At 42.0% G+C, this 27,500-nt stretch overlaps 1 protein-coding gene across 1 annotated transcript in view; it reads left to right on the top strand.

The window, feature by feature from the left end:
• The window catches only part of adcy5 (adenylate cyclase 5), a gene marked incomplete at both ends in the record, with an annotated part of 82,918 nt that extends 57,239 nt beyond the window's left edge, over positions 1-25,679 (top strand). Inside the window, 12 exons of the mRNA XM_079225477.1 lie at positions 11,139-11,161; positions 11,717-11,861; positions 12,551-12,648; positions 12,936-13,023; positions 13,425-13,541; positions 15,108-15,260; positions 16,667-16,851; positions 17,286-17,424; positions 18,009-18,272; positions 22,452-22,656; positions 23,292-23,416; positions 25,551-25,679. Of these exons, the coding sequence (XP_079081603.1) occupies positions 11,139-11,161; positions 11,717-11,861; positions 12,551-12,648; positions 12,936-13,023; positions 13,425-13,541; positions 15,108-15,260; positions 16,667-16,851; positions 17,286-17,424; positions 18,009-18,272; positions 22,452-22,656; positions 23,292-23,416; positions 25,551-25,679 (1,671 nt within the window). The remainder of the gene's footprint in view (positions 1-11,138; positions 11,162-11,716; positions 11,862-12,550; positions 12,649-12,935; positions 13,024-13,424; positions 13,542-15,107; positions 15,261-16,666; positions 16,852-17,285; positions 17,425-18,008; positions 18,273-22,451; positions 22,657-23,291; positions 23,417-25,550) is intronic.
• Between the last annotated feature and the right edge of the window lie 1,821 nt (positions 25,680-27,500).

Here is a 27,500-nt window from a genome sequence, read left to right as displayed (position 1 = left end):
TTATGAGGTGAGTTATGAGGAGTTGTGAGGTGAGTTATGAGGAGTTATGAGGTGAGTTATGAGGAGAGTTATGAGGAGTTATGAGGTGAGTTATGAGGTGAGTTATGAGGAGTTATGAGGTGAGTTATGAGGAGTTATGAGGTGAGTTATGAGGTGAGTTATGAGGAGTTATGAGGAGTTATGAGGTGAGTTATGAGGAGTTATGAGGTGAGTTATGAGGAGTTATGAGGAGTTATGAGGTGAGTTATGAGGAGTTATGAGGTGAGTTATGAGGAGTTATGAGGAGTTATGAGGTGAGTTATGAGGAGTTATGAGGTGAGTTGTGAGGAGTTATGAGGAGTTATGAGGTGAGTTATGAGGTGAGTTATGAGGTGAGTTATGAGGAGTTATGAGGTGAGTTATGAGGAGTTGAGGTGAGTTGTGAGGAGTTATGAGGAGTTATGAGGTGAGTTATGAGGAGTTATGAGGAGTTATGAGGAGTTATGAGGTGAGTTATGAGGAGTTATGAGGTGAGTTATGAGGAGTTATGAGGCGAGTTATGAGGAGTCACCGTCACTCAGAGAGAGAGAGAGCTCTGTGTAAATAGGAAGCAGGATATTCTCTATTTTTCTGTCCACCCAGACGGAGCTGAATATGGTTTATGAGGCGTTCACTTTACTGCTGTGAAGACGGGAAGTTTCAGTCTTTCTTTGAAGCAAACATTTGTTGATATGTGTTAAATACAAATAATAATTTTGATTATAATAAACTGGAAAGCATTTAATATTTAAAATTTAAAATAAATAATTAGATGCTTTTCTTTGTCATTCAAACAGGGAAAGACATGTTTAACTATTTTCTGACATTTTTTATAGATACCCTATGCATTAATCCACAGATTAATTGATGATGAAAATAATGGTTACAGCAGAAGTTACAAGCGCAGCTCTGTTTGTCCACCAGGGGGAGCCAGAGAGTCGTGTGAGAAGCAGACTCAGGTGCATCGCCTCAGCTTGGTTTAGATCTTGATCTTTTTATTTAAACCCTTTCAGAAGGTTCATGAAGTTTAACCCGAGAGAGCAAAGTCATTCTCGCCCTGGGGTAACGAAATACAAATTATTTATTTATTACTTTTATTTATTTCCTATTACCGTTTAATCACAATGTAATTACGTCATTATTTTTGTATTAATTAGAAGGAGCCCAGAGCCTCTCAGGCGCCATGGTGAACAGTTGGCTGGTGCGCAATAGTGAATGTTATTCCTACTAACCGTTCATTTTTTATTTCAAGTTTTAAAGCGTCTCAATGGAGATCGGGGGAGAAATCAACTCCAGCACAGAAGCGGTGGGAGAGAAAAGAGGGAGTTCTGCTCCCAAACCCGTCTGATTCAATGAAAGAGAATTAAAGAACGCGAAAGAAGAGTTACGGACGCACTGATTAGACGGCCATACAATCAATATTTATGTTAACAAAACATAGAAAAGGTGTACAAGTTACAAGTTCAACTTTAAAAGTTCTTTAAAAACTGAATTTCACAATCGATATTCTTTATCAAATATCACATGTTATAAGTATAAATGAACATTAGACATCATGATAATATAAATGTACTGAAGAAAGACAGGAGTTTAATCTTCCTGTTTCATATTATAATTTGCCAAGCACTGATTATATAATAAGAGTATTTCCTAAATATATTGTACTCTTATGCGAGGTGGATAACGGTCTCTAGTAGACGAGTTTATTCCAAAACCTGAGCATCACTATGTCATATCAAAGAAATAAAACACACCTAACAAAATGTAAAACTTTAAAATATCAGAACCCCCAAAACCATCTGCTGCGTCTGGTTATCTTAGTGTATGACCCTCATCCCTGAGAAAGATGAAACATGAAATTTAACACAATATACCAACATCAAAGCCCATGGGACCAAAGTGACAAAATACGCCCAATCCCAAAAGCTGTACCATAAAACATGACATGCATGCAAGATTCATGCAAAATACATACATCCAACCCCATTGAAAATACCAAAAGGAAAACCCAAAACAGGACCCTCACCTCAAAAACCGACATAATCGTAAAAATTCCTCATTATTACATCACATCATAGTTATACAAACAGTTACCTCACTCATCGGCCAGGATTGGCCTCCAACTTCAGTCCAGTGCGAATACAACATCCCTCGTTCCAGATCCGTTCACGTCATGTCCAGAAAAACCCTTCAGAGTTCACATGAGGAAGAGTACAACCCCGCAGGCCCTCCTGAGCATCAAAAGTCCAAATAATATATTCACCAGCATGTATGCCGGCGTCGTCGATACACCCAACACCAACGTCTCCCACCTAGTTTACAGTGGGCCACGTTGCACCGATCGGTACCTGCCAGTAGGGGGAGTAACTCACCAACGTGCTTCTGTCCTTCATCCATGGAGAACTCACCACACCTCTTATCTCCCAGTCCTCGGTCAGCGGGACACCTCTTATCTCCCAGTCCTCTGTCAGCGGGACACCTCTTATCTCCCAGTCCTCGGTCAGCGGGACACCTCTTATCTCCCAGTCCTCTGTCAGCGGGACACCTCTTATCTCCCAATCCTCTGTCAGCGGGACACCTCTTATCTCCCAATCCTCTGTCAGCGGGACACCTCTTATCTCCCAGTCCTCGGTCAGCGGACACCTCTTATCTCCCAGTCCTCGGTCAGCGGGACACCTCTTATCTCTTAGTCCTCGGTCAGCGGGACACCTCTTATCTCCCAATCCTCTGTCAGCGGGACACCTCTTATCTCCCAGTCCTTGGTCGGCGGGTACTGATTCGTCCCCATCAGAGCATAAGACGGCATCTCCCAGGTATGGATATATCCAATAGCATGGTCCGCTACTGGGGAACACGCAGCTCCTGGCGACCAGGTGAAGAACGTCAGAGTCATCTGTACCGGCAATGCTTCTCGTACCTCTGGGGTTCGACTTCGGCTCCACCCTCCCTCGCCTCGTTCTCGCTCTCCACCTCGTACCCGGACGGATCAGGAGGGCCACTGGCGAAATCCGCCCATTCGGCTTCCCCCGGGAACATCCGCCCAGGTGACGGCGTTCTCAGCATTCTCTCCAGCAGCAGCAATGGCGGCTCAGTCTCTGCGAGGTCCTCGGAGCCCCGAGGATCCTCAGGCATCCTAGAAAGCCGGGGAGGTCGGCTTACCCTCAGGACCGGTGTACTCGAATCAAAGCCCGCGCGGGTCGATCCGGCTGGGAATGTCCTCCTCCATTACAGGTGACCCGCACAGGATACGGGCCGTGATGAAAGCGGGAACGTCGCTAGATGAGTCCGGCAAGCAGACCCGGTTCTGCTGGACCCGGTTCTGCTGAACCCTAGGAGGGATGGTGTACGCACTCTGGCCAGAGTCGGTGAGGAGGTCATTAAAAGCCAACATACATACATGAGGTGAGGGACCCAGGATCAAAAGAAAAAGATTCCGAAAGTATCAAAGCAAAAGCTGAAAGCAAACTTCAACATTTTTTTTTCTATTAATCAATTTTATCATAGATTTTTTTTTATTCGATTTTTTAAATCTTAATCTGACATTGGAATGGTAACCCAGCACCAATGTGCTGGACTGGCCACATGGATGCACAGATCAGGAATATATTGATGTTAGATAATCATCAGGGAAATCACCGATGATCTCAAAGGGTCTCTGCATGGAGCCCTCATACGTACTAAGACACATTTCAACATAATAAGCAGGCAAAAGGCCATAATGGCCGCATCTGCACACACTATTCGGACATCATCGGATGAAGGAACATGACAGAGCATGCCGTCCCCGTAAGGAACGTCCCCATAAGGCCACCCACTGCGGTCAGCGCGATTAATGATGTTTACAAAATCCAGACTGGCGAAAATAAATTGTCAGAATCCACCCGGAGTCTTCCATCTTTGTGATAATCCTGATAAAGGTTCAGCGAGACGTACAGACGCCCTAAAAACAGGTTAATGAGCCATAAAAGCCCAAATATGGAGGCAAAAGTCTGGCTTACCGATCCTCATTAAACATTCATCTAACTGGGAGAGGAACCCCGCACTAGTAGCACTGCGAGGCTCAGGGGTTGAGTTACTGGGATGCTCTGCCATGATTCCCCGTTCAAAGTCCTGCGGCGGTTATGAACATCACTGTCACTTCAGGACACTGAAGGGGAAAAGTTAAACTCAAAAGTCTCAAAACATGAAAAAGCACCCCACTGATTGCATATCTAAGTTGACTATTCAGAATGTCTAAACAAAATATAACACTTTAAACTTCTGGGGGAAATCACAACACATAATCATATTCAAAAGGTCAAAGTTCAAACAAAAGAAAAAATGATATGTCAACACTAATGAACAATATGTGCTGCTAAAGCAAAAGAGCTAAAAAAAAATGTAAATAGAAGGTTGAAAAGGCTGCAGGCGGGTGCCTATTTAAGAAAAGATCAACATCACATCCTGGTTCTTTAAGCTCCACACCTTCTGATGTCTCTTCAAATCTCACCCTCTTATAGCGTGTTCACACCAAAACAGTTGTGAAATATTCGCGCGTCCAGATTACATGTTAAGTCAATGCACAGCCGCGTTAGGTTGCGAAAAAGCAAATTTTTTCGCCGGGCGTCGCGATAGAAGCGAAACGGCGTCGCAACGGCGCTTTTTCGCTGGCGTTCAAATATTTCAACTCCAGCGAATAATTCGCATGACGCGGAGTTGCGAAAGCCAATCAGCGTTGAGAAGCTCCGCCCGGCATCACCGCCGTTACTGAATGAAACTGCTGGTCCGCTGAAGGAGCGCTGGAAGCGGCTTCATTATTCAGACACTCGTCCTGGAGGAGGAGCTGTGTGCGACTACGGATAATGTTTTGAACCCAGACACGGGGCGGTTGATGTCCCGACGTGTGTGGGACTTCCTCAACAAGTAACTATAAAGCAGAACTAGAGGTTATTTACCTGGTGGATGAAGGATATAGTAAATGTTTTCAAGACACAGAGATAAGCCCCGCCCCCTTTCCCCAGCGATGGTTGCGAAAAAACGGATTAACCACAAAGAGCGAATTTTTCACCTGCGGCGCGATATAGGCGAAGTGGCGTTGCGAAAATTCGCAACTGTTTTGGTGTGAACACGACATTAGATGTCCTATCACCCCCCCTGGGCTTCCCTCTGTGTCATGAGCATAACACTGCACAATCAAGACACATTTAATCAAGTGGAACACCCCTTTCAGTGTCTTACCCACAATCTACCTGGCTAATGGTAGCAACCCCAATCTATGAAGCCCCCCACTATGGTGCCTAGGATCACGAAAACTATCACAGGTATCAGGTGTTTAAACCATCAAAAATATCCTGTTAGAACTGAGGGTACCAGGTACAAGTACCAGGGCTATATCTGTGCCATTCTGGTCTATTAGTTTTTTCCCAATAGACGCTATCGTTCCTTTATAAGCTAATTTGAATTACTTAGGCTTTTTCCGGGACAAATTTTGTCCCCTGAGTAGTTGAGATCCACACGGCTTGTTATGTGTGAATGGTGAGGTCACAGAGCTCAACGCTGGGCTCAGGTCTGATGGGGTATGCGCTAGCCATGTTAAAGTATGTTCCTATTTTGTCTGGACCAGACCTGTCTGGACCAGAACCTCGCCCTGACCCTCACGCCCTGTCTCTGGATGCTCACTTCGCCTGCTCACACACACTTGAGGGGTTTGCGTCAGCGGCATCGTCTAATTGGGGCTCTCTCAGCTGTTTCAAAAAGGAATTAAGCCGAGTCAGCTGCAGAGGTTCATCCCAACTGAGAAGAGCGTTTTTAATGATCCACTCCTTAGCGGCTCGCACCGCCCTCTTTGCCACCCCATTGGTGTGGGGAGCGTACGGTTCTGACCAGTCCTGCTGCACGGAAAAGTCATTCAGCACTTCATTGACAAATTTGTTCTTAAAATTAGTCCTATTGTCCATTCTCATGGACAGAGTCTGCGGCCATGTACCCAGGTGGATGCCCATGCGTGCGGCCACCGTGCGGCCATTGGGCGATCTTATCGGCCACACGTGTTTATAACTGGATCCGTTATCTGCAATGATCAGAAAGTAGCGATGTCCTGATTTTACATCCGCTTGCTCAACTTTTGGGCGCCGTAACTGTCCTTCTTTTTGAAAATCAACCTGAGGATCATTTATCATTGTTTGCCACTTCCCCCACCTGCTCATCATAGCGTTTGCCCCTGCGGTGGTTTGTTTTGTAGCTTCTTTTAAGGAGGATAAGGGAGTGTAAAAGATCACTTGTTGATCACCGGCTACCTCTTTTAATGCAGCACAAAAGCTGAAGGCCAGGCTGAGATACTTCTCTTCATCTGAATATTTTGCTTCGGGGGCCGACCATGTGTTGGAGAAAAACAAGATGGGCTGTTCGGAACCAAAGTTCTTGGTTTCGATGCCTCCTCCGATGTTGTTTATCTCGAGGTGGGCTTCCAAGGGGGTTTCCATTTTTCGTTTTTCCAAGTGTTGAGCCGTTTCAATCACATGAGTTTTTAAGGCCCAGTAATCTGCCAGGTCCTCGCTGCTTAGTTTAATGTCTTGACGGGCGTCTTTTCTTCTTAATTGACCTATTAATTTGTGTAGAGGAGAAGCCTTCTCACTCATATGAGGGATGTGATCCATCACAAACCCACAGGTGCCTACAAAACGTTCCAAGTCAGTCACCCACTTGGGGTCGGGAAAATCTCTGATTCTTTGCTTGTACGAGTCAGTTATTTCTTTACCGAGGGGAGATATTTTGAATCCTAGGTATTCTAACGCCTCGCGCGCTATTTCACATTTTTTAAGTCCCACCTTAAAACCTGCTGTAGCCAATCTCCTCAGAACTTCCTCCAAACACTGCAAGTGCTCGTCAGGATCTTCATGCGTGAAGTACACATCACCTGCGTACACTTCCACCGGTAAACCTTCCAATGTTTTCACGACAGCCGTCTGCAACACATTGGTGGCGTTCTTGTAACCCATGGGGAGGCGGAGCCAGCAATACGAGTCCCGCCCCCATGTAAAACATGTCTTTAGTTGGGACTGTTGGTCAATCGGTATGGACCAAAACCCGTTGCTTAAATTTATGCTAGTTTTGTATTTGTGTTGTGGCAGAACTCTCATGGTTCGGGTCGGATTCAAGCGTGGGGCATCAGAGAAGGATCTTCTGTTTAGCTCGATTAAATTAGGCGTGCCGAACCCAGACAGGACCAGCCGATTGGTCCCGTCTTGGTTTGGCACGCCCTTTACCGGTAGATTAGTCGGAGGATTTCGAACCTTGGCGATGATTTTTAGTTCTTGTAATTCATTTATTGTTTGGTCAAATTCCTTCTTTATTTTTGGCTCAATGGGATGTTGACGTTGTGGAGGTGGCATTCCTCCTGGAATGACGTGTCTGAAGGTTGGCACAAAACCTGCATCATTTTTGAATTTAGCATATTTTCCTCTTTTGAGGATTTCTTCTAACTTTGCTGGGTTAGGCAGATTAGTTTGATCAACTTGTTCTTTTATCTGAGCGGCAACATCGACTTCTTCTACATACGCTACCCTTTCTACGCAGCGGTAGTCTGGTCCACGCCGGGTCTTGTATGTGTGTGCGCTGCCTTCTGAGGAGGGCAGGAAGCGACTCATCTCAACGGCTTCTGAGCAGCTGCGCTGGTGTGGAGGGCGTCTGCACTTCCTCTGTCTGAGTCTTCCTCTACTTCCCTCTTACACTCCTCGTGAGCTTCTCTCAATAATTATAAATCCTAAATATTTAGGAAGGCTGTGTGCGGGATCCGATATAACACTAACACCTGTTGAACACACTGCCACCATATAACACTGCAATTTGTACACAGTTGTATTGACCACACTGCGATTAAATCACACAATACTAATGCCACCACACTGCAAAATATTATGCACACTTATTTAGTTAAAAAGGCCAAACTTAAGCCACACTAAGAGGTCTCTGCTGAGAGACTCCTGGCTTATTTCTGGAGTTGGACACCAAAACCCCTAAATAGTAATTAAATGAGTCACCAATGCAAAGGACCGACCGTCACACACGACTCGGGGCTCACCAGAGGAACAACTTCATTTCTTTATGCTATCAGTTTGACAGAATACAGAATAATACATGTGTGACTCACTCTTGCACGGTAACCGCTATGCTTCCCTCTCCGAGCCGGTGGACACGGGGTCAGGTACAAATACCAGCTCTGGTGATTCGATGAAAAAGAATTAAAGAGCGTGAAAGAAGAGCTACTGACGCACTGATTAGACGGCCATACGATCAATACTCATTTTAACAAAAGATTAAAAGTTACAGGTGCAACTTTAAAAGTACCTAGAATAAAAACGGAGAAGTTTCGTCGAGTAGAGAGCAAGTTAAATAATGAGCTAGTCTCACTGACGTACCTCTGCAACTCTTCACCACCACGCTATACACATCCGCCTCCTCTTGCTTCTGGCTTCATTAGCTCCTCCTGCAGGGAGGCTGAGGGCTGAGAGCCGCTTGTAAACCTCCTCTCCTCTCCTGGTGTCTGCTTATCTCAGTTTAAAGGGGGAGCGGTCCATGAGTACATCGGCCATTGAAATGTCACAAGGATGAGTTATTCTGTCTGTAACCAGGGCAACCGTCGCAACAGGAAACTGTGACCCCCGAACATAGCATATTCTTACAAGCAAAAAGAGGATCCCCGTCCATCAGGCAGGAACCAGATAAGAGACCACGTATAAGGCCGTTAAGGCTAAATGCAAGCTTGCAGGTTTAAACCCGGGTTAGGTTTGTTCTCCTTTAGGTTTGTTCTCCTTTAGGTTTGCTCTGCTTTAGGTTTGTTCTGCTTTAGGTTTGTTCTGCTTTAGGTTTGTTCTGCTTCAGGTTCGTACTGCTTTAGGTTTGTTCTCCTTTAGGTTTGCTCTGCTTTAGGTTTGTTCTCCTTTAGGTTTGTTCTGCTTTAGGTTTGTTCTGCTTTAGGTTTGTTCTGCTTTAGGTTTGTTCTGCTTCAGGTTTGTTCTCCTTTAGGTTTGCTCTGCTTTAGGTTTGTTCTGCTTTAGGTTTGTTCTGCTTTAGGTTTGTTCTGCTTTAGGTTTGTTCTCCTTTAGGTTTGTTCTGCTTCAGGTTTGTTCTGCTTTAGGTTTGTTCTGCTTTAGGTTTGTTCTGCTTCAGGTTCGTACTGCTTTAGGTTTGCTCTGCTTTAGGTTTGTTCTCCTTTAGGTTTGTTCTGCTTTAGGTTTGTTCTCCTTTAGGTTTGTTCTGCTTTAGGTTTGTTCTCCTTCAGGTTTGCTCTGCTTCAGGTTTGCTCTGCTTCAGGTTCGTACTGCTTTAGGTTTGTTCTCCTTTAGGTTTGCTCTGCTTCAGGTTCGTACTGCTTTAGGTTTGTTCTCCTTTAGGTTTGCTCTGCTTCAGGTTTGCTCTGCTTCAGGTTCGTACTGCTTTAGGTTTGTTCTCCTTCAGGTTTGTTCTGCTTTAGGTTTGTTCTGCTTTAGGTTTGTTCTGCTTCAGGTTTGTTCTCCTTTAGGTTTGCTCTGCTTTAGGTTTGTTCTGCTTTAGGTTTGTTCTGCTTTAGGTTTGTTCTGCTTTAGGTTTGTTCTCCTTTAGGTTTGCTCTGCTTTAGGTTTGTTCTCCTTTAGGTTTGTTCTCCTTTAGGTTTGTTCTCCTTCAGGTTTGTTCTGCTTTAGGTTTGTTCTGCTTTAGGTTTGTTCTGCTTCAGGTTCGTACTGCTTTAGGTTTGCTCTGCTTTAGGTTTGTTCTCCTTTAGGTTTGTTCTGCTTTAGGTTTGTTCTCCTTTAGGTTTGTTCTGCTTTAGGTTTGTTCTCCTTCAGGTTTGCTCTGCTTCAGGTTTGCTCTGCTTCAGGTTCGTACTGCTTTAGGTTTGCTCTGCTTTAGGTTTGTTCTCCTTTAGGTTTGTTCTGCTTTAGGTTTGTTCTCCTTTAGGTTTGTTCTCCTTTAGGTTTGCTCTGCTTCAGGTTCGTACTGCTTTAGGTTTGTTCTCCTTTAGGTTTGCTCTGCTTCAGGTTCGTACTGCTTTAGGTTTGTTCTCCTTTAGGTTTGCTCTGCTTCAGGTTTGCTCTGCTTCAGGTTCGTACTGCTTTAGGTTTGTTCTCCTTCAGGTTTGCTCTGCTTCAGGTTTGCTCTGCTTCAGGTCAGTTGTGTCAGGCGCTTGCTTAACGTCTCCACGCTACTTTGTCGTTTGTCTATTTGAGGTATTTAGTTTTCTTTACTGTGAGAAGTGTTGACACACTGCAGTTAAAGACAAAGGCCTAACATGTCTTCCAACAGGTTCATGCAAAAGTATGTTTTCACAGACAAGAACACAGTGAACAAAAGGAAATGAAAGATTAACGCACGTCACATTCATAAAAGTAAAATAAGTAACATAGAAAAATGTACAATAAATGTACAGACATTTTATTTTTTATATTTTAAAATGAGATCGGTACAGTTTAGTGCAGGAATGTGCAGAAGTCCACATTTAAAGTAAAGACTTTGCACTGAACGGGGTCTCCGGGGCTCAGCTCCAGGGGCACAGAAGGAAACGTGTCTTGATGGAAAGTCCCAGAGCAGAATGCACCAGTTCATACGTTTCCTCAAATTAAGGACGTTTATTTCATACATACCATGATAATAAATCATTTTAGATGGTGAACAACAAACGTAGAGAATATTGTGACAAAATATAAAACTATGAAACGATGAAACTGATTCTCTTTGTCTGCGCTCAATACTGCAGCCTCTCTCTCTCTCTCTCTCTCTCTCTCTCTCTCTCTCTCTCTCTCTCTCTCTCTCTTTTTCTCTCTCTCTCATTTCATCTCTTCATCTCAGGAGCTAGACATCCTCTCAGCTCGTTGTTCCTGCAGTGATGAAGATGAAGCTCACATCTTCATCATCTGATTGTGTTTCCAGGCCTTAACCGCCTCTTTCTTTAGTTTCCTCACACTGGTTATGATGTCTGATTATTTATCGTTTCACATTTCAAATGTACTCTTTTTTTATTTAAATTCAATTTAAAACAATTCTATGTTGTTTTCAGAGTCGTTTTTATTCGTAGACATTGTATTTAATTTTCAAATGAATAAATAACTACTTTTTATCAAAGCAAAAAATAAACCGTAAAAAACACTGTCTCTCTTTTCTTTCAGGGATTTGAAGACCCCAAAGACAAGTGAGTGACTGCTTCCTGTCTCCTAGTGACTGCTTCCTGTCTCCTAGTGACTGCTTCCTGTCTCTTATTGACTGCTTCCTGTCTCTTAGTGACTGCTTCCTGTCTCCTAGTGACTGCTTCCTGTCTCCTAGTGACTGCTTCCTGTCTCCTAGTGACTGCTTCCTGTCTCTGAGTGACTGGAATCAATGAGATCAATAAGGAGCATGACCTCGCTGACCCGTTAACAAGTTTAACATTTAAACTAAAGTTGCACAAACAAGGAATTTGGCTTTGTGATTGGTGCGTGACAATAATAGAAAATATGAGATTTAGGACAAAAAAAAAAGTAAAAAAATAAATATATATATATAGATGCACAAATAAATAATATTGTTTTATATAATATTTATTTTACTTCTGATAAAAGCAAAAATATAACCCAGAATCTATCAATATTTAAATATTTTTGAAGCAGTCTGTGAGTGTTGATCGTCAGTGATCGGCTGTTGGATCTGAAGGTTCTATTTGAATGAGTCACGAGGCTCTCATCTCTGTCATCAGGCATTTCAGTTTCAGGAACGCGGCGGAGAACCTGAACCCGGAGGACGAGGTGGACGAGTTCCTCGGCCGCGCCATCGACGCCCGGAGCATCGACCGCCTGCGCTCAGAACACGTGAAGAAGTTCCTGCTCACCTTCAGGGAGCCGGACCTGGAGAAGAAGGTGAGGACACACACACACACACACACACACACACACACACACATATACACATATATATATATATATATATATATATATATATCCACCCCCTGGTGGTCACTTGAGAGAACAAAGCTTTAACACATGAAGCATAGACTTCTATGCAACCAGAGGAGTCACCCCCTGGTGGTCAGTAGAGAGAATGCCGCTTGAAGAGCATTGAGTTGCCAGATGTCAAACTCAGTAATCCATATTAACTGTGGCTCCTCCCCTCAGTACTCACACTAACTGTGGCTCCTCCCCTCAGTACTCACACTAACTGTGGCTCCTCCCCTCAGTACTCACACTAACTGTGGCTCCTCCCCTCAGTACTCACACTGACTGTGGCTCCTCCCCTCAGTACTCACACTGACTGTGGCTCCTCCCCTCAGTACTCACACTAACTGTGGCTCCTCCCCTCAGTACTCACACTAACTGTGGCTCCTCCCCTCAGTACTCACACTGACTGTGGCTCCTCCCCTCAGTACTCACACTGACTGTGGCTCCTCCCCTCAGTACTCACACTGACTGTGGCTCCTCCCCTCAGTACTCACACTGACTGTGGCTCCTCCCCTCAGTACTCACACTGACTGTGGCTCCTCCCCTCAGTACTCACACTGACTGTGGCTCCTCCCCTCAGTACTCACACTGACTGTGGCTCCTCCCCTCAGTACTCCAGGCAGGTGGACTCCCGGTTCGGGGCCTACGTGTCCTGCGCCTCGCTCGTGTTTCTCTTCATCTGCTGCATCCAGATCGTCATCGTTCCACCGTGAGTCGACGCTATCAAACACTAAAATATGACTCAAACTAAACAATAAGGGGATTTGATTTTAAATTATGAATTATGAGTGTTTGAGTAGCGGGTTGGTTGAAATATATGATGCAGGAAATGTTTTTAAATTACAGACACTTCTCTATATTCTTTGACTTATTCGACATATTCGCTGTGTCCTCATATGTAATTAATATATATGATTCTCTATATTCTATGACTATAACCTTCACTATGTCATCATATATAATTAATATATATCTATGATTGTCTATATTCTGCAGCTCCGGCGTGATGATCGGCTTCTTCACCTCCTGCCTCGTGGTCCTGACGGCCGTCATGTTCGTCTCCACGGTGTACTGCTGTTATGGGGTGAGACCTTTTATCAATAAAGACATAAAAGAATGAACAGAGTCGTGCTGCTTCTTGTTCTCTTTTTCTACAGATGAATCTGTTGCCGCTTCTACCGTTGATTTGGTGCTATTGATTCCAGATCATTTAAGCATTCTGACTGTCTGCTGTCGACCTTGTTCCTTATTGCAAAGACACTTCACTAATTACATCTCATTGCACCAATCAATCAATCAATCAGTGGGTTTAATGAACTGCAACTCTCTTGGAGATTAGAACTATTGCGGCGTAGCTAACATTATTTTGTCGTCTCAAAAGCCCGTAAGTTAAAACTCTTCTTCACGTCTTTCTGCAAAGCGTCAGCCTCGTCCAATGAGGAGGCAGCATGATGTTTATTGATCATATGCCCCGCCCCCTCCCAGCTCTGCCCCGCCCCCCTGCAGAGCCTCTCCAAGAGGATCGTCCAGTCCAGACTGAACAGCACGCTGGTGGGCGTCTTCACCATCATCGTCGTCTTTCTCTCTGCCTTCATCAACATCGTGAGTTCAATTCCCAAAAGTCATTTTAAAGTCTCCGCTTCTTCCTCAGGGTTCTTCTTACGTCACGGAGAACCTGGAACAGTCATGGAATATTAAAATGGTTATTTCCAGGCCTGGAAAAGTCATGTAAATGTGTTATATTCATGTGTTCATGTAAATGTGTTATATTCATGTGTTCATGTAAATGTGTTATATTCATGTGTTCATGTAAATGTGTTATATTCATGTGTTCATGTAAATGTGTTATATTCATGTGTTCATGACGTTCATTTACGCTGAGTTTGAAATAATGAATATGCTTTTAAAAGAAAGACTCAGAATATAAGCAGGCATACATACAGGCATCTATATAAATGTTTATTCTTTTAATCAAACTATTGTCTCATTCATTTGAGTCATTTAAGGTTTACTGTATGCTTTGTGTTCTCATTGTTAGTTTAAATACTACATTTACTCACTTTTTACTGTTTACACCCAGACTTCACTAAATGTTTGTCATGACATTTGGTTTAAAGTCATGGAGAAGTCATGAACCCATTGGTCAGAATGTGTCTGAACCCTGTTTGTTCCACAAGAACGTCAACATTCACACAGAGAACCCCAGAAATCAAACAGTTTGAACAATACGGCTTTTAAAATAAGGTCACTTTCTCAGAAATAAAGGTTCTAACTAGAACCATAGAGAGTTCTTCGGCTTATCCATTAAAGCTTTTGGTTTCTGGTCAAATCTTTTTGAAGTGTTCTACCTAGAGGATCCATCTGGAACCCCCAATGAACCTTTCTGTGTGTGATGGTTCCGCCCCGAACCTTCTCTGGAGGATCTATCCAGAAGCTTTCCACGTTCTCAGGGTTTTGCCAGGAACCCACCCAAAGAGTTCTACATATAACCCTTTTATAGTCCAAAGGGGGTCCTCTAGAACCCAGCCAAGAAGTTCTACTGTGAACCCTTTTATAGTCCAGGTTTACTGTATGCTTTGTATTCTCATTGTTAGTTTAAATACTACATTTACTCACTTCTTACTGTTTACACCCAGATTTCACTAAATGTTTGTTTGGTTTAAAGTCATGGATCACTGGTGTGTCATAACGTGTATGAACCCTGCTAAACGCAGGGTTCATACACGTTATGACCAGTGGATTTCACAAAATGTTTACCGTAAAAGTCGGGTTACGAGCCGTAGCTAGCGCCGTAGCTAGCGCCGTAGCTAGCGCCGTAGCTAGCGCCGTAGCTAGCGCCGTAGCTAGCTCCCCGCTGCTGCTAGCGCTGCTGCTAGCTCCCCGCTGCTGCTGCTAATGGCCGCTGCCCAAGTCGGGTGTCGAGCGAGGGCTGGTCCCGCTACCTTCGGTGGTTGTCTGGGAGCTAGCGGAAGTTAGCAGACAGCTAGCGGAAGTTAGCAGGAGCGTCAGCTGGCTACAGCGAGGAGCTAACGGGGACACTGACCGAAGGTAGTAGCGGCTTGTAACCCGACTTTTATGGTAGTCATGGGCATGTGGTTTAAAGTCATGAAACCCATTGGTCAGAATGCGTATGAACGCTCTGACCCCGCTGACCTTTGACCCCTGCAGTTCACCTGCAGCAGCCTGGACCTGCGGCGCTGCATCGAGGGCCAGCTGAACGTCAGCCTGGCCACCGCCTGCCACGCCCGGCTGCTCAACTTCAGCCTGGACTCGCAGCCCGGGCCCTGTGTGGGCGACGCCCTCTTCTGCAGCCTACCTGAGGTACAGGTGTGCCTGTTCTCCGGGTCGCTCTCGCTTCACTGTATACACAAGTATACTGTATATATATGTTACTGTGTGAAGCTCAAATGTTTGTGCGAAAGGTACGATGCAAATAGAGTGACATATATACAGGTAAAAGCCAGTAAATTAGAATATTTTGAAAAACTTGATTTATTTCAGTAATTGCATTGAAAAGGTGTAACTTGTACATTATATTTATTCATTGCACACAGACTGATGCATTCAAATGTTTATTTTATTTAATTTTGATGATTTGAAGTGGCAACAAATGAAAATCCAAAATTCCGTGTGTCACAAAATTAGAATATTACTTAACAAAAAAGGGATACAAAAAAGGGATTTTTAGAAATGTTGGCCAACTGAAAAGTATGAAAATGAAAAATATGAGCATGTACAATACTCAATACTTGGTTGGAGCTCCTTTTGCCTCAATTACTGCGTTAATGCGGCGTGGCATGGAGTCCATGAGTTTCTGGCACTGCTCAGGTGTTATGAGAGCCCAGGTTGCTCTGATAGTGGCCTTCAACTCTTCTGCGTTTTTGGGTCTGGCATTCTGCATCTTCCTTTTCACAATACCCCACAGATTTTCTATGGGGCTAAGGTCAGGGGAGTTGGTTGGCCAATTTAGAACAGAAATACCATGGTCCGTAAACCAGGCACGGGTAGATTTTGCGCTGTGTGCAGGCGCCAAGTCCTGTTGGAACTTGAAATCTCCATCTCCATAGAGCAGGTCAGCAGCAGGAAGCATGAAGTGCTCTAAAACTTGCTGGTATACGGCTGCGTTGACCCTGGATCTCAGGAAACAGAGTGGACCGACACCAGCAGATGACATGGCACCCCAAACCATCACTGATGGTGGAAACTTTACACTAGACTTCAGGCAACGTGGATCCTGTGCCTCTCCTGTCCTCCTCCAGACTCTGGGAGGCACAGGATCCACGTTGCCTGAAGTCTAGTGTAAAGTTTCCCCCATCAGTGATGGTTTGGGGTGCCATGTCATCTGCTGGTGTCGGTCCACTCTGTTTCCTGAGATCCAGGGTCAACGCAGCCGTATACCAGCAAGTTTTAGAGCACTTCATGTTTTTCAAAATATTCTAATTTACTGGCTTTTACCTGTATTATATAAGATGCCTGACCCTGACCCTGGTCTTGTCCCCTGACCCTGACCCTGGTCTTGTCCCCTGACCCTGACCCTTGTCCCCTGACCCTGGTCTTTGTCCCCTGACCCTGACCCTGGTCTTTGTCCCCTGACCCTGACCCTGGTCTTTGTCCCCTGACCCTGACCCTGGTCTTGTCCCCTGACCCTGACCCTTGTCCCCTGACCCTGGTCTTTGTCCTCTGACCCTGGTCTTGTCCCCTGACCCTGACCCTGGTCTTGTCCGCAGTACTTCTCGTCCTGCGTGCTGCTCAGCCTGCTGGCCTGCTCCGTGTTCCTGCAGATCAGCAGCATGGGGAAACTCTTCCTCATGGTCTTCATCGAGCTGCTGTACCTGCTCGTCATGGAGGTCCCCAAAGCGAGTCTGTTCGACAACCAGGACCTGCTGGTGACGGCCAACGCCATCGGGCCCGGGTGAGAGAGAGGGTGTGTGTGTGTGTGTGTGTGTGTGTGTCTGTGTGTGTCTGTGTGTGTGATCTTTGACCGTGTGCAGATGTTCTAACAGCTGATTGGCTCTCCTCTGTTTTTCCCCTTCGCAGCCAGAACGTGACAAGGTGAGAACTCACCTTCATCACCTGATTAACAAGCAGCACCATCACCTTCATCACCTGATTAACTAGCAGCATCGTTATCTGACTAATGAGCTAACAGAGGCAACAGATGCTAACGCTAATGAGCTAATATTTAGAGGGCAGCTTGTTTTATTGTGTCACTGTGTTTCAGCAGAGTTCATCTTTACACTCATACTGTGTGTGTGTGTGTGTGTGTGCGTGTGTGTGTGTGTGCGCGTGTGTGTGTGTGTGCGTGTGCGCGTGCGTGTGTGTGTGTGTGTGTGTGTTGACCTCCAGCTCCAGCTGTGACGTGGACACTAAGGTTCCTCTGAAGATCGTGACCCCGGTGGTCATCACCGTCTTCGTTCTGGCGCTCTATCTTCACGCCCAGCAGGTGGAGTCCACGGCCAGACTGGACTTCCTCTGGAAGCTGCAGGTGTGTGTGTGTGTGTGTGTGTATATATATATATATATATATATATATATATATATATATATATATATATATGTATATGTATATATATATAGTAGAGTCATTTATATAGACTTCTATACAACCAGAGGAGTCACCCCCTGGTGGTCAGTAGAGAGAATGCAGCTTTAACACATGAAGCATTGACTTCTATACAACCAGAGGAGTCGCCCCCTGGTGGTCAGGAGAGAGAATGCAGCTTTAACACATGAAGCATTGACTTCTATACAACCAGAGGAGTCGCCCCCTGGTGGTCAGGAGAGATAATGCAGCTTTAACACATGAAGCATAGACTTCTATACAACCAGAGGAGTCACCCCCTGTTGGTCAGGAGAGAGAATGTTGGAGTCAGCTGCACTGCATCTCATTATCGTGTCCTCTGGGACCTTTAAGTATTTCAGTGGATAATCGACTTGCTGGTGACGCCACATGAACAGTCGTTAGGCTCGTCCTCTGGGGAGCACGAGCATCTGTCCCTAATGTTCACGCATGAGTCGATGTATATTTCACAATGTGTTCACGGCTGCTTCCTGCACTGCCCCCGACAGGCCACGGAGGAGAAGGAGGAGATGGAGGAGCTGCAGGCCTACAACCGCCGCCTGCTCCACAACATCCTGCCCAAAGACGTGGCCGCCCACTTCCTGCAGCGCGAGCGCCGCAACGACGAGCTCTACTACCAGTCGTGCGAGTGCGTGGCGGTCATGTTCGCCAGCATCAGCAACTTCTCCGAGTTCTACGTGGAGCTAGAGGCCAACAACGAAGGCGTGGAGTGTCTGCGGCTGCTCAACGAGATCATCGCCGACTTCGACGAGGTGAGACGCCGACGTGCTGCGTGGAGACGTGTCTGAGGGAGGCGGAGCCGAGGCCTTCCTTCCTGCTGCTGCTGCCAGGCTGCACAACAAGCTGAGCGCTCAGGACGTTAACACTTTAACACTTTAACACGTTAACACTTTATCACTTTAACACTTTAACACGTTAACACTTTATCACTTTAACACGTTAACACTTTATCACTTTAACACGTTAAGCCTTTATCACTTTAACACTTAATCACTTTAACACTTTAACACTTTAACACGTTAACACTTTATCACTTAACACTTAATCACTTTATCACTTTAACACTTTAACACGTTAACACTTTATCACTTTAACACGTTAACACTTTATCACTTTAACACGTTAACACTTTATCACTTTAACACTTAATCACTTTAACACTTTATCACTTTAACACTTTAACACTTTATCACTTTATCACTTTAACACGTTAACACTTTATCACTTTATCACTTTAACACTTTAACACTTTATCACTTTATCACTTTAACACTTTAACACTTTATCACTTTAACACTTTATCACTTTATCACTTTAACACGTTAACATTTTATCACTTTAACACTTTAACACTTTATCACTTTAACACTTTAACACTTTATCACTTTATCACTTTAACACTTAATCACTTTAACACTTTATCACTTTAACACGTTAACACTTTATCACTTTAACACTTAATCACTTTATCACTTTATCACTTTAACACTTTATCACTTTATCACTTTAACACGTTAACACTCTAACACTTTATCACTTTAACACTTTAACATTTTATCACTTTAACACTTTATCACTTTATCACTTTAACACGTTAACACTTTATCACTTTAACACTTAATCACTTTAACACTTTATCACTTTATCACTTTAACACGTTATCACTTTATCACTTTAACACTTTATCACTTTATCACTTTAACACGTTATCACTTTAACACTTTAACATTTTATCACTTTAACACTTTATCACTTTATCACTTAATCACTTTAACACGTTAACACTTTATCACTTTAACACTTAATCACTTTAACACTTAATCACTTTAACACGTTAACACTCTAACACTTAATCACTTTAACACTTTATCACTTTAACACGTTAACACTTTATCACTTTAACACTTTATCACTTTAACACTTTATCACTTTAACACGTTAACACTCTAACACTTAATCACTTTAACACTTTATCACTTTAACACGTTAACACTTTATCACTTTAACACGTTAACACTTTATCACTTTAACACTTAATCACTTTAACACTTTATCACTTTAACACGTTATCACTTTATCACTTTATCACTTTAACACGTTAACACTCTAACACTTTATCACTTTAACACTTTAACATTTTATCACTTTAACACTTTATCACTTTAACACTTTAACATTTTATCACTTTAACACTTTATCACTTTATCACTTAATCACTTAATCACTTTAACACTTTATCACTTTAACACTTAATCACTTAATCACTTTATCACTTTATCACTTTAACACTTAATCACTTAATCACTTTATCACTTTAACACTTAATCACTTAATCACTTTATCACTTAATCACTTTAACACTTTATCACTTTAACACTTTAACACTTTAACACTTTAACACTTTAACACTTCAATCACTTTAACACTTTAACACTTTATCACTTTAACACTTTATCACTTGAACACTTTAACACTTTAACACTTTATCACTTGAACACTTTAACACTTTAACACTTTATCACTTTAACACTTTAACACTTTATCACTTTATCACTTTAACACTTTATCACTTTAACACTTTAACACTTTATCACTTTAACACTTAATCACTTTATCACTTTATCACTTTATCACTTTAACACGTTAACACTTTGACACTTTAACACTCTAACATTTTATCACGTTATCACTTTATCACGTTAACACTTTAACACTTTAACACTTTAACACGTTAACACTTCAATCACTTTAACACTTTAATCACTTTAACACGTTAACACTTTAACACTTCAATCACTTTAACACTTTAACACTTTATCACTTTAACACTTTAACACTTTAACACTTCAATCACTTTAACACTTTAACACTTTATCACTTTATCACTTTATCACTTTAACACTTTAACATTTTATCACTTTAACACTTTATCACTTAAACACGTTAACACTCTAACACTTAATCACTTTAACACTTTATCACTTTAACACGTTAACACTTTATCACTTTAACACGTTAACACTTTATCACTTTAACACTTAATCACTTTAACACTTTATCACTTTAACACTTTAACACTTTATCACTTTATCACTTTATCACTTTATCACTTTAACACTTTATCACTTTAACACTTTAACACTTTAACACGTTAACACTCTAACACTTAATCACTTTAACACTTTATCACTTTAACACGTTAACACTTTATCACTTTAACACGTTAACACTTTATCACTTTAACACTTAATCACTTTAACACTTTATCACTTTAACACGTTATCACTTTATCACTTTATCACTTTAACACGTTAACACTCTAACACTTTATCACTTTAACACTTTAACATTTTATCACTTTAACACTTTATCACTTTAACACTTTAACATTTTATCACTTTAACACTTTATCACTTTATCACTTAATCACTTAATCACTTTAACACTTTATCACTTTAACACTTAATCACTTAATCACTTTATCACTTTATCACTTTAACACTTAATCACTTAATCACTTTATCACTTTAACACTTAATCACTTAATCACTTTATCACTTAATCACTTTAACACTTTATCACTTTAACACTTTAACACTTTAACACTTTAACACTTTAACACTTTAACACTTCAATCACTTTAACACTTTAACACTTTATCACTTTAACACTTTATCACTTGAACACTTTAACACTTTAACACTTTATCACTTTAACACTTTAACACTTGAACACTTGAACACTTTAACACTTTAACACTTTAACACTTTATCACTTTAACACTTTAACACTTTATCACTTTATCACTTTAACACTTTATCACTTTAACACTTTAACACTTTATCACTTTAACACTTAATCACTTTATCACTTTATCACTTTATCACTTTAACACGTTAACACTTTATCACTTTAACACTTAATCACTTTATCACTTTATCACTTTAACACGTTAACACTTTAACACTTTAACACTCTAACATTTTATCACGTTATCACTTTATCACGTTAACACTTTAACACTTTAACACTTTAACACGTTAACACTTCAATCACTTTAACACTTTAATCACTTTAACACGTTAACACTTTAACACTTCAATCACTTTAACACTTTAACACTTTATCACTTTAACACTTTAACACTTTAACACTTCAATCACTTTAACACTTTAACACTTTATCACTTTATCACTTTATCACTTTAACACTTTAACATTTTATCACTTTAACACTTTATCACTTTATCACTTTATCACTTTAACACTTAATCACTTTAACACTTAATCACTTTAACACTTTAACACTTTAACACGTTAACACTTCAACACTTTAATCACTTCATCACGTTAACACTTTAATCACTTTAACACTTTAATCACTTTAACACTTTAACACTTTAACACGTTCACACTTTAACACTTCAATCACTTTAACACTTTAACACTTCAATCACTTTAACACTTTAATCACTTTAAGATGTTAACACTTTAACACTTTAACACTTCAATCACTTTAACACTTCAATCACTTTAACACTTTAATCACTTTAAGATGTTAACACTTTAACACTTCAATCACTTTAACACTTCAATCACTTTAACACTTTAACACTTCAATCACTTTAACACTTTAATCACTTTAACACGTTAACACTTTAACACTTCAATCACTTTCACACTTCAATCACTTTCACACTTTACACTTTAACACTTTACACTTTTACACTTTAACACTTCAATCACTTTAACACTTTATCACTTTAACACTTTATCACTTTAAAAAAACAAAAAAACAGAATGTATTCCTCTGGTCTCTCGTAGCTAAACAGAATCATAACTGTGTGTATTTGTTAGAGAACGGTTGTTTCTACTAACTCCGATGGATCCGATGGATCAATAACTTCCTGCACTGATCCTTTCCTCCTTTAGATCATCAGTGAGGACCAGTTCCGCCAGCTGGAGAAGATCAAGACCATCGGCTCCACCTACATGGCGGCCTCCGGTCTCAACGACTCCACCTACGACAAGGCCGGCCGCTCGCACATCCGGGCGCTGGCGGACTACGCCATGAGGATGATGGACCAGATGAAGTACATCAACGAGCACTCCTTCAACAACTTCAAGATGAAGATAGGTGAGCTGCTGGCGGAGGCCGAGGAGTTAAATATTCAGGGGAGAAACATGAACACTTGTTTCAGGTTCCTTACGGTCATGGAAAACCTGGAAAGTCCATGAATTTTAAAATGATTATTTCCAGGTCTGGAAAAGTCCTTGAAAAAAATAAAATCCCAAAAGTTTAGTAAAAGTCATGTAAATGTGTTATATTCATGTGTTCATGTAAATGTGTTACATTCATGTGTTCATGTAAATGTGTTATATTCATGTGTTCATGTCGTTCATTTAGTTTGAAATAATGAATATGCTTTTAAAAGAGACTCAAAATATAAGCAGGCATACATACAGGCATCTATATAAATGTTTATTCTTTTAATCAAACTATTGTCTCATTCATTTGAGTCATTTAAGGTTTACTGTATGCTTTGTGTTCTCATTGTTAGTTTAAATACTACATTTACTCACTTCTTACTGTTTACACCCAGACTTCACTAAATGTTTGTCATGACATTTGGTTTAAAGTCATGGAATCATTGGTCAAAATGTGTATGAACCCTGTGTATAAAAAGGAGCTTGACTCGATAAATATCATTTAGTGAAACCAGGTTTTGAACAGGTGTTGGTCTTTTACTCGTGACCTCTGTGTGACCTCAGGGCTCAACATCGGCCCCGTGGTCGCCGGCGTCATCGGCGCCCGGAAGCCTCAGTACGACATCTGGGGAAACACGGTGAACGTGGCGAGCCGCATGGACAGCACCGGCGTCCCGGAGAGGATCCAGGTGACTGAGCTCTGCTCTTCTCTCCAGGAGACATGAGATCTCCTTCAGTAGACATTACAGGAGTACAGCAGCAAACAAGACAAACAGTAGAAGAAATAGTCTATATAAATATTCACATTTAAGAAGCTGGAATCAAAGAATTGTGACATTTTTTCTTTAAAAAATTACCAATTTATTTAAGATTCAGAGATTAATTGACCAATACCATTCCATTATCCAACAGGTGACAACTAATTGATTATTATTATCTGCAGCTTTACAGATCACTTTATAATATTTCTTATAATAGTTAAATAATGTTACTTTTGAAATAATAATAATAATAATAATAATACATTAAATTTGGAGGCGCCTTTCAAGGCACCCAAGTTCGCCTTACAATTACAATAAAATAATACAGGGTAAAAGATAAGATAAACAACAGTAGCATCAATGCTCTGTTTTACTGAAATGCACATTATTGGGTTCTCTTGAAGACATAACACAGAATTAAATTATTAAATGAAAAGAAACCACCAGATACACAAGCTGTTATACACTTAAAGTAATATATACATATATATTATATATATATTTATATATATATATATATACATATATATTATATATATATATATATATATGTATATATATATACATATATATTATATATATATATATATGTATATATATATACATATATATTATATATATATATATATATATATATATATATATATATATAATAAAATAAAGATATTTTTTGAACAGTTATCTCAGAGCCACATGGTGAAAACAAAGCATTGTTAGTAGTAACAATGTGATTTTTCTCAATAATAATTGAATAAGTCAAAGACATTTCAAACAATCAGACAGTTTATTACTTTATTACTTTATGAGTCAACGTGTCTGGAAGCAGTCGTTTCAGAGTTCATGCATATTTATTTGACCAAAATATCTTTGAGCTGACGGCTGGATTAAAAAAATACAAAAAATAAACGTATAAACGTCTATTCAATTTAACAAAGAATGTTAATTAAAAACGTGCATATTGGTTTTGCTCCGTCAGATGTGAACTCATTAAATATTAATAACTTTGAAGCTGCTTTGAACTCAGACAGAAGCTTTTAATTTCATCTTCTGAGAAAAGCAAACACGCACCAGAGCTTCCTGATGAAGCAGCACTACGCTATAACTATATAATATATAGGCCATAACTGTTGACATGTCATCTAAATACAGACCAGAAGATTTCATATTCAAAATGCACATTTAGCTTCACAATTATATTTGTCTTTTTTGGAGACACGTGTTCTGACAAAAATGTTTTTGACTAGGATGCTAAAGGTAAAACACTTTTCTCCTGGTGTCCACTAGGGGCATCGCTGCTGTATTACAGAGATAACACATGTTATTCTCCTGGTGTCCACTAGGGGCATCGCTGCTGTATTACAGAGATAATACATGCTATTCTCCTGGTGTCCACTAGGGGCATCACTGCTGTATTACAGAGATTATTCATGTTGTTCTCCTGGTGTCCACTAGGGGCATCACTGCTGTATTACAGAGATTATTCATGTTGTTCTCCTGGTGTCCACTAGGGGCATCGCTGCTGTATTACAGAGATAACACATGTTATTCTCCTGGTGTCCACTAGGGGCATCACTGCTGTATTACAGAGATAATACATGCTATTCTCCTGGTGTCCACTAGGGGCATCACTGCTGTATTACAGAGATAATACATGTTATTCTCCTGGTGTCCACTAGGGGCATCGCTGCTGTATTACAGAGATAATACATGTTATTAACAAAATCATTAAAAAAACAAGTGTCATTATGTAAACAAGCTTTTCAAGAATATAAATTCTGAAAATGAATGAACATTAGTTTGTTATGATGAGAACTGAAGTTTATAAAAAAGATTTAACTCAGTGAAAAGATAAAATAATATGAATATTTTTTTTCTATTTTTTGACAAAGACATTTTTGTCTTCAGAGATCTGTGCAACTTTAAAAAGTGATGCATAAAGACAAAAAGTTTTTGACAAACAAGGTGAAGCAAAAAAACTCAGTGACTCCCTCTTGCCCCGCCCCCTCTTGTCCACCCCTCTTGCCCCGCCCCCTCTTGTCCACCCCTCTTGCCCTGCCCTCAGGTGACGGCGGACATGTACCAGGTGCTGAGCTCCTACAACTACACACTGGAATACAGAGGTCTGGTGACGGTCAAGGGCAAAGGAGAGATGATGACCTACTTCCTCACCAGTGGACCCCCGAGCAGTTAACCTCTACCCTGCGCTCTGTGAGAGATGGACTCACCGGGGGGGAGGGGCCTCCAAAGGGCTCACGGACCTCTGACCGCTCACGAGCCTGAGACGGACTCCTCGTGGCGCCAATTCCTTTCTTAAACTTGAGGCCACATTGAGGACGCATGACGAGACTCCTCCCACAGCTCAGCCTGCGGGGGGCACTACCCCGCCGGCCTGAATCTGAGACCAAAGACGTCTGATCGGAGCGACCGGACAGACGTTGCTGCGTCTCGGTCCCGAAACTCTCGAAGAAATCACATTTGCTTCGATCAGATTTTTCAAAGGCTTCAAGTGGACAAACGCGACCTGAAGCCGCCTCCTCTCTGCTGAAGTAAAGCTGTGTATGTTTATGATTTAATGTGCGTATGTTGAAACACACCTTGTTTGTCCATGTGGTCGTGGTACAGGTTATGAATCTCTGAAGTTAGCCAGCACCGCGGAACTCTCCGTCCTCGTCTCGTCCCTCAGAGACGAGTTTATTTTGTACGAACGAGAGAAAAACCTTCCGACTTGCGGCGGTTTCGTCACTAATGAAGGCGGCGGTTTCATCACTAAAGAAGGCGGCGGTATCGTCTCAAAGGAAGGTGGCGGTATCGTCACTAAGGAAGGCGGTGGTATCGTCATAAAGATACGCGGCGGTATCGTCACTAAGGAAGGCGGCGGTATCGTCACTAAGGAAGGCGGCGGTTTCATCACTAAAGAAGGCGGCGGTATCGTCACTAAGGAAGGCGGTGGTATCGTCATAAAGATACGCGGCGGTATCGTCACTAAGGAACCCGGCGGTATCGTCACTAAGGAAGGCGGCGGTATCGTCACTAAGGAACCCGGCGGTATCGTCACTAAGGAACCCGGCGGTATCGTCACTAAGGAACCCGGCGGTATCGTCACTAAGGAAGGCGGCGGTTTCATCACTAAAGAAGGCGGCGGTATCGTCACTAAGGAAGGCGGTGGTATCGTCATAAAGATACGCGGCGGTATCGTCACTAAGGAACCCGGCGGTATCGTCACTAAGGAAGGCGGCGGTATCGTCACTAAGGAACCCGGCGGTATCGTCACTAAGGAACCCGGCGGTATCGTCACTAAGGAAGGCGGCGGTATCATCAGCGTACAAACACACAACCACAAAGGAGGATGTCAAAGAAGAACTTTTTCTAATCTTCGACATTTTGTATTTTGACTTTGGGAAAACCCACCAAACCCTGTCAGATATTTTCAGATTCTATATTTTGTACATTAATATATTAGAGAGCTCTCTATGAACACCGACGTGTATTCAGACGTGCATTACTGTACCACTCATGATGGGACGTCAGAGGTCCTGGTGTTAGCGTAGCGCCACAGCTAATGTACCGCTTAGCTCACAAGCAGACCCCCCCTCCCCCTGCTTTTTTTCCCGCTCTTTCTTGTCCCCGAAAACGAGCGGTTTTCGATCTGCAGGAAGTTCACTGTTTTCTGATCATTTCCGTCAAAAAACCGAGTGCACTTTGATCGGCCGACTAAGAGGACGAGGCGATTGCGTCCCGCCTCCCCCCGCTTGCTCAATCAGATGGTGCGACCCAATGAATGTCCGATGCTCTCCGAGAGGCCTTTACATGAACTCTGCTCTGGCGGCGCTCATCCTGCTGACGGACCGGCGAGCCCAATGTAGGAATGTGCCCTTTGATCTGCTGTGTTGGTTCTTTTTGTTCTTCTTGTGTCTTTTTGTTTCTTTCGGTTCCCTTCAGTATTCCAGCGGTTGACCCCGTTTCATTAGATTTCAGTTCCTTTCTCTCGTCTTGTTGTCACCAAACACGACAG

The sequence above is a fragment of the Taurulus bubalis genome, assembly GCF_910589615.1.
Source record: "Taurulus bubalis genome assembly, chromosome: 1".
Taxonomy (NCBI): Eukaryota; Metazoa; Chordata; class Actinopteri; order Perciformes; family Cottidae; genus Taurulus; species Taurulus bubalis.
The sequence above is the reverse complement of the archived record's forward strand: the minus strand, read 5'-3'. Positions and strand labels throughout refer to the sequence as shown.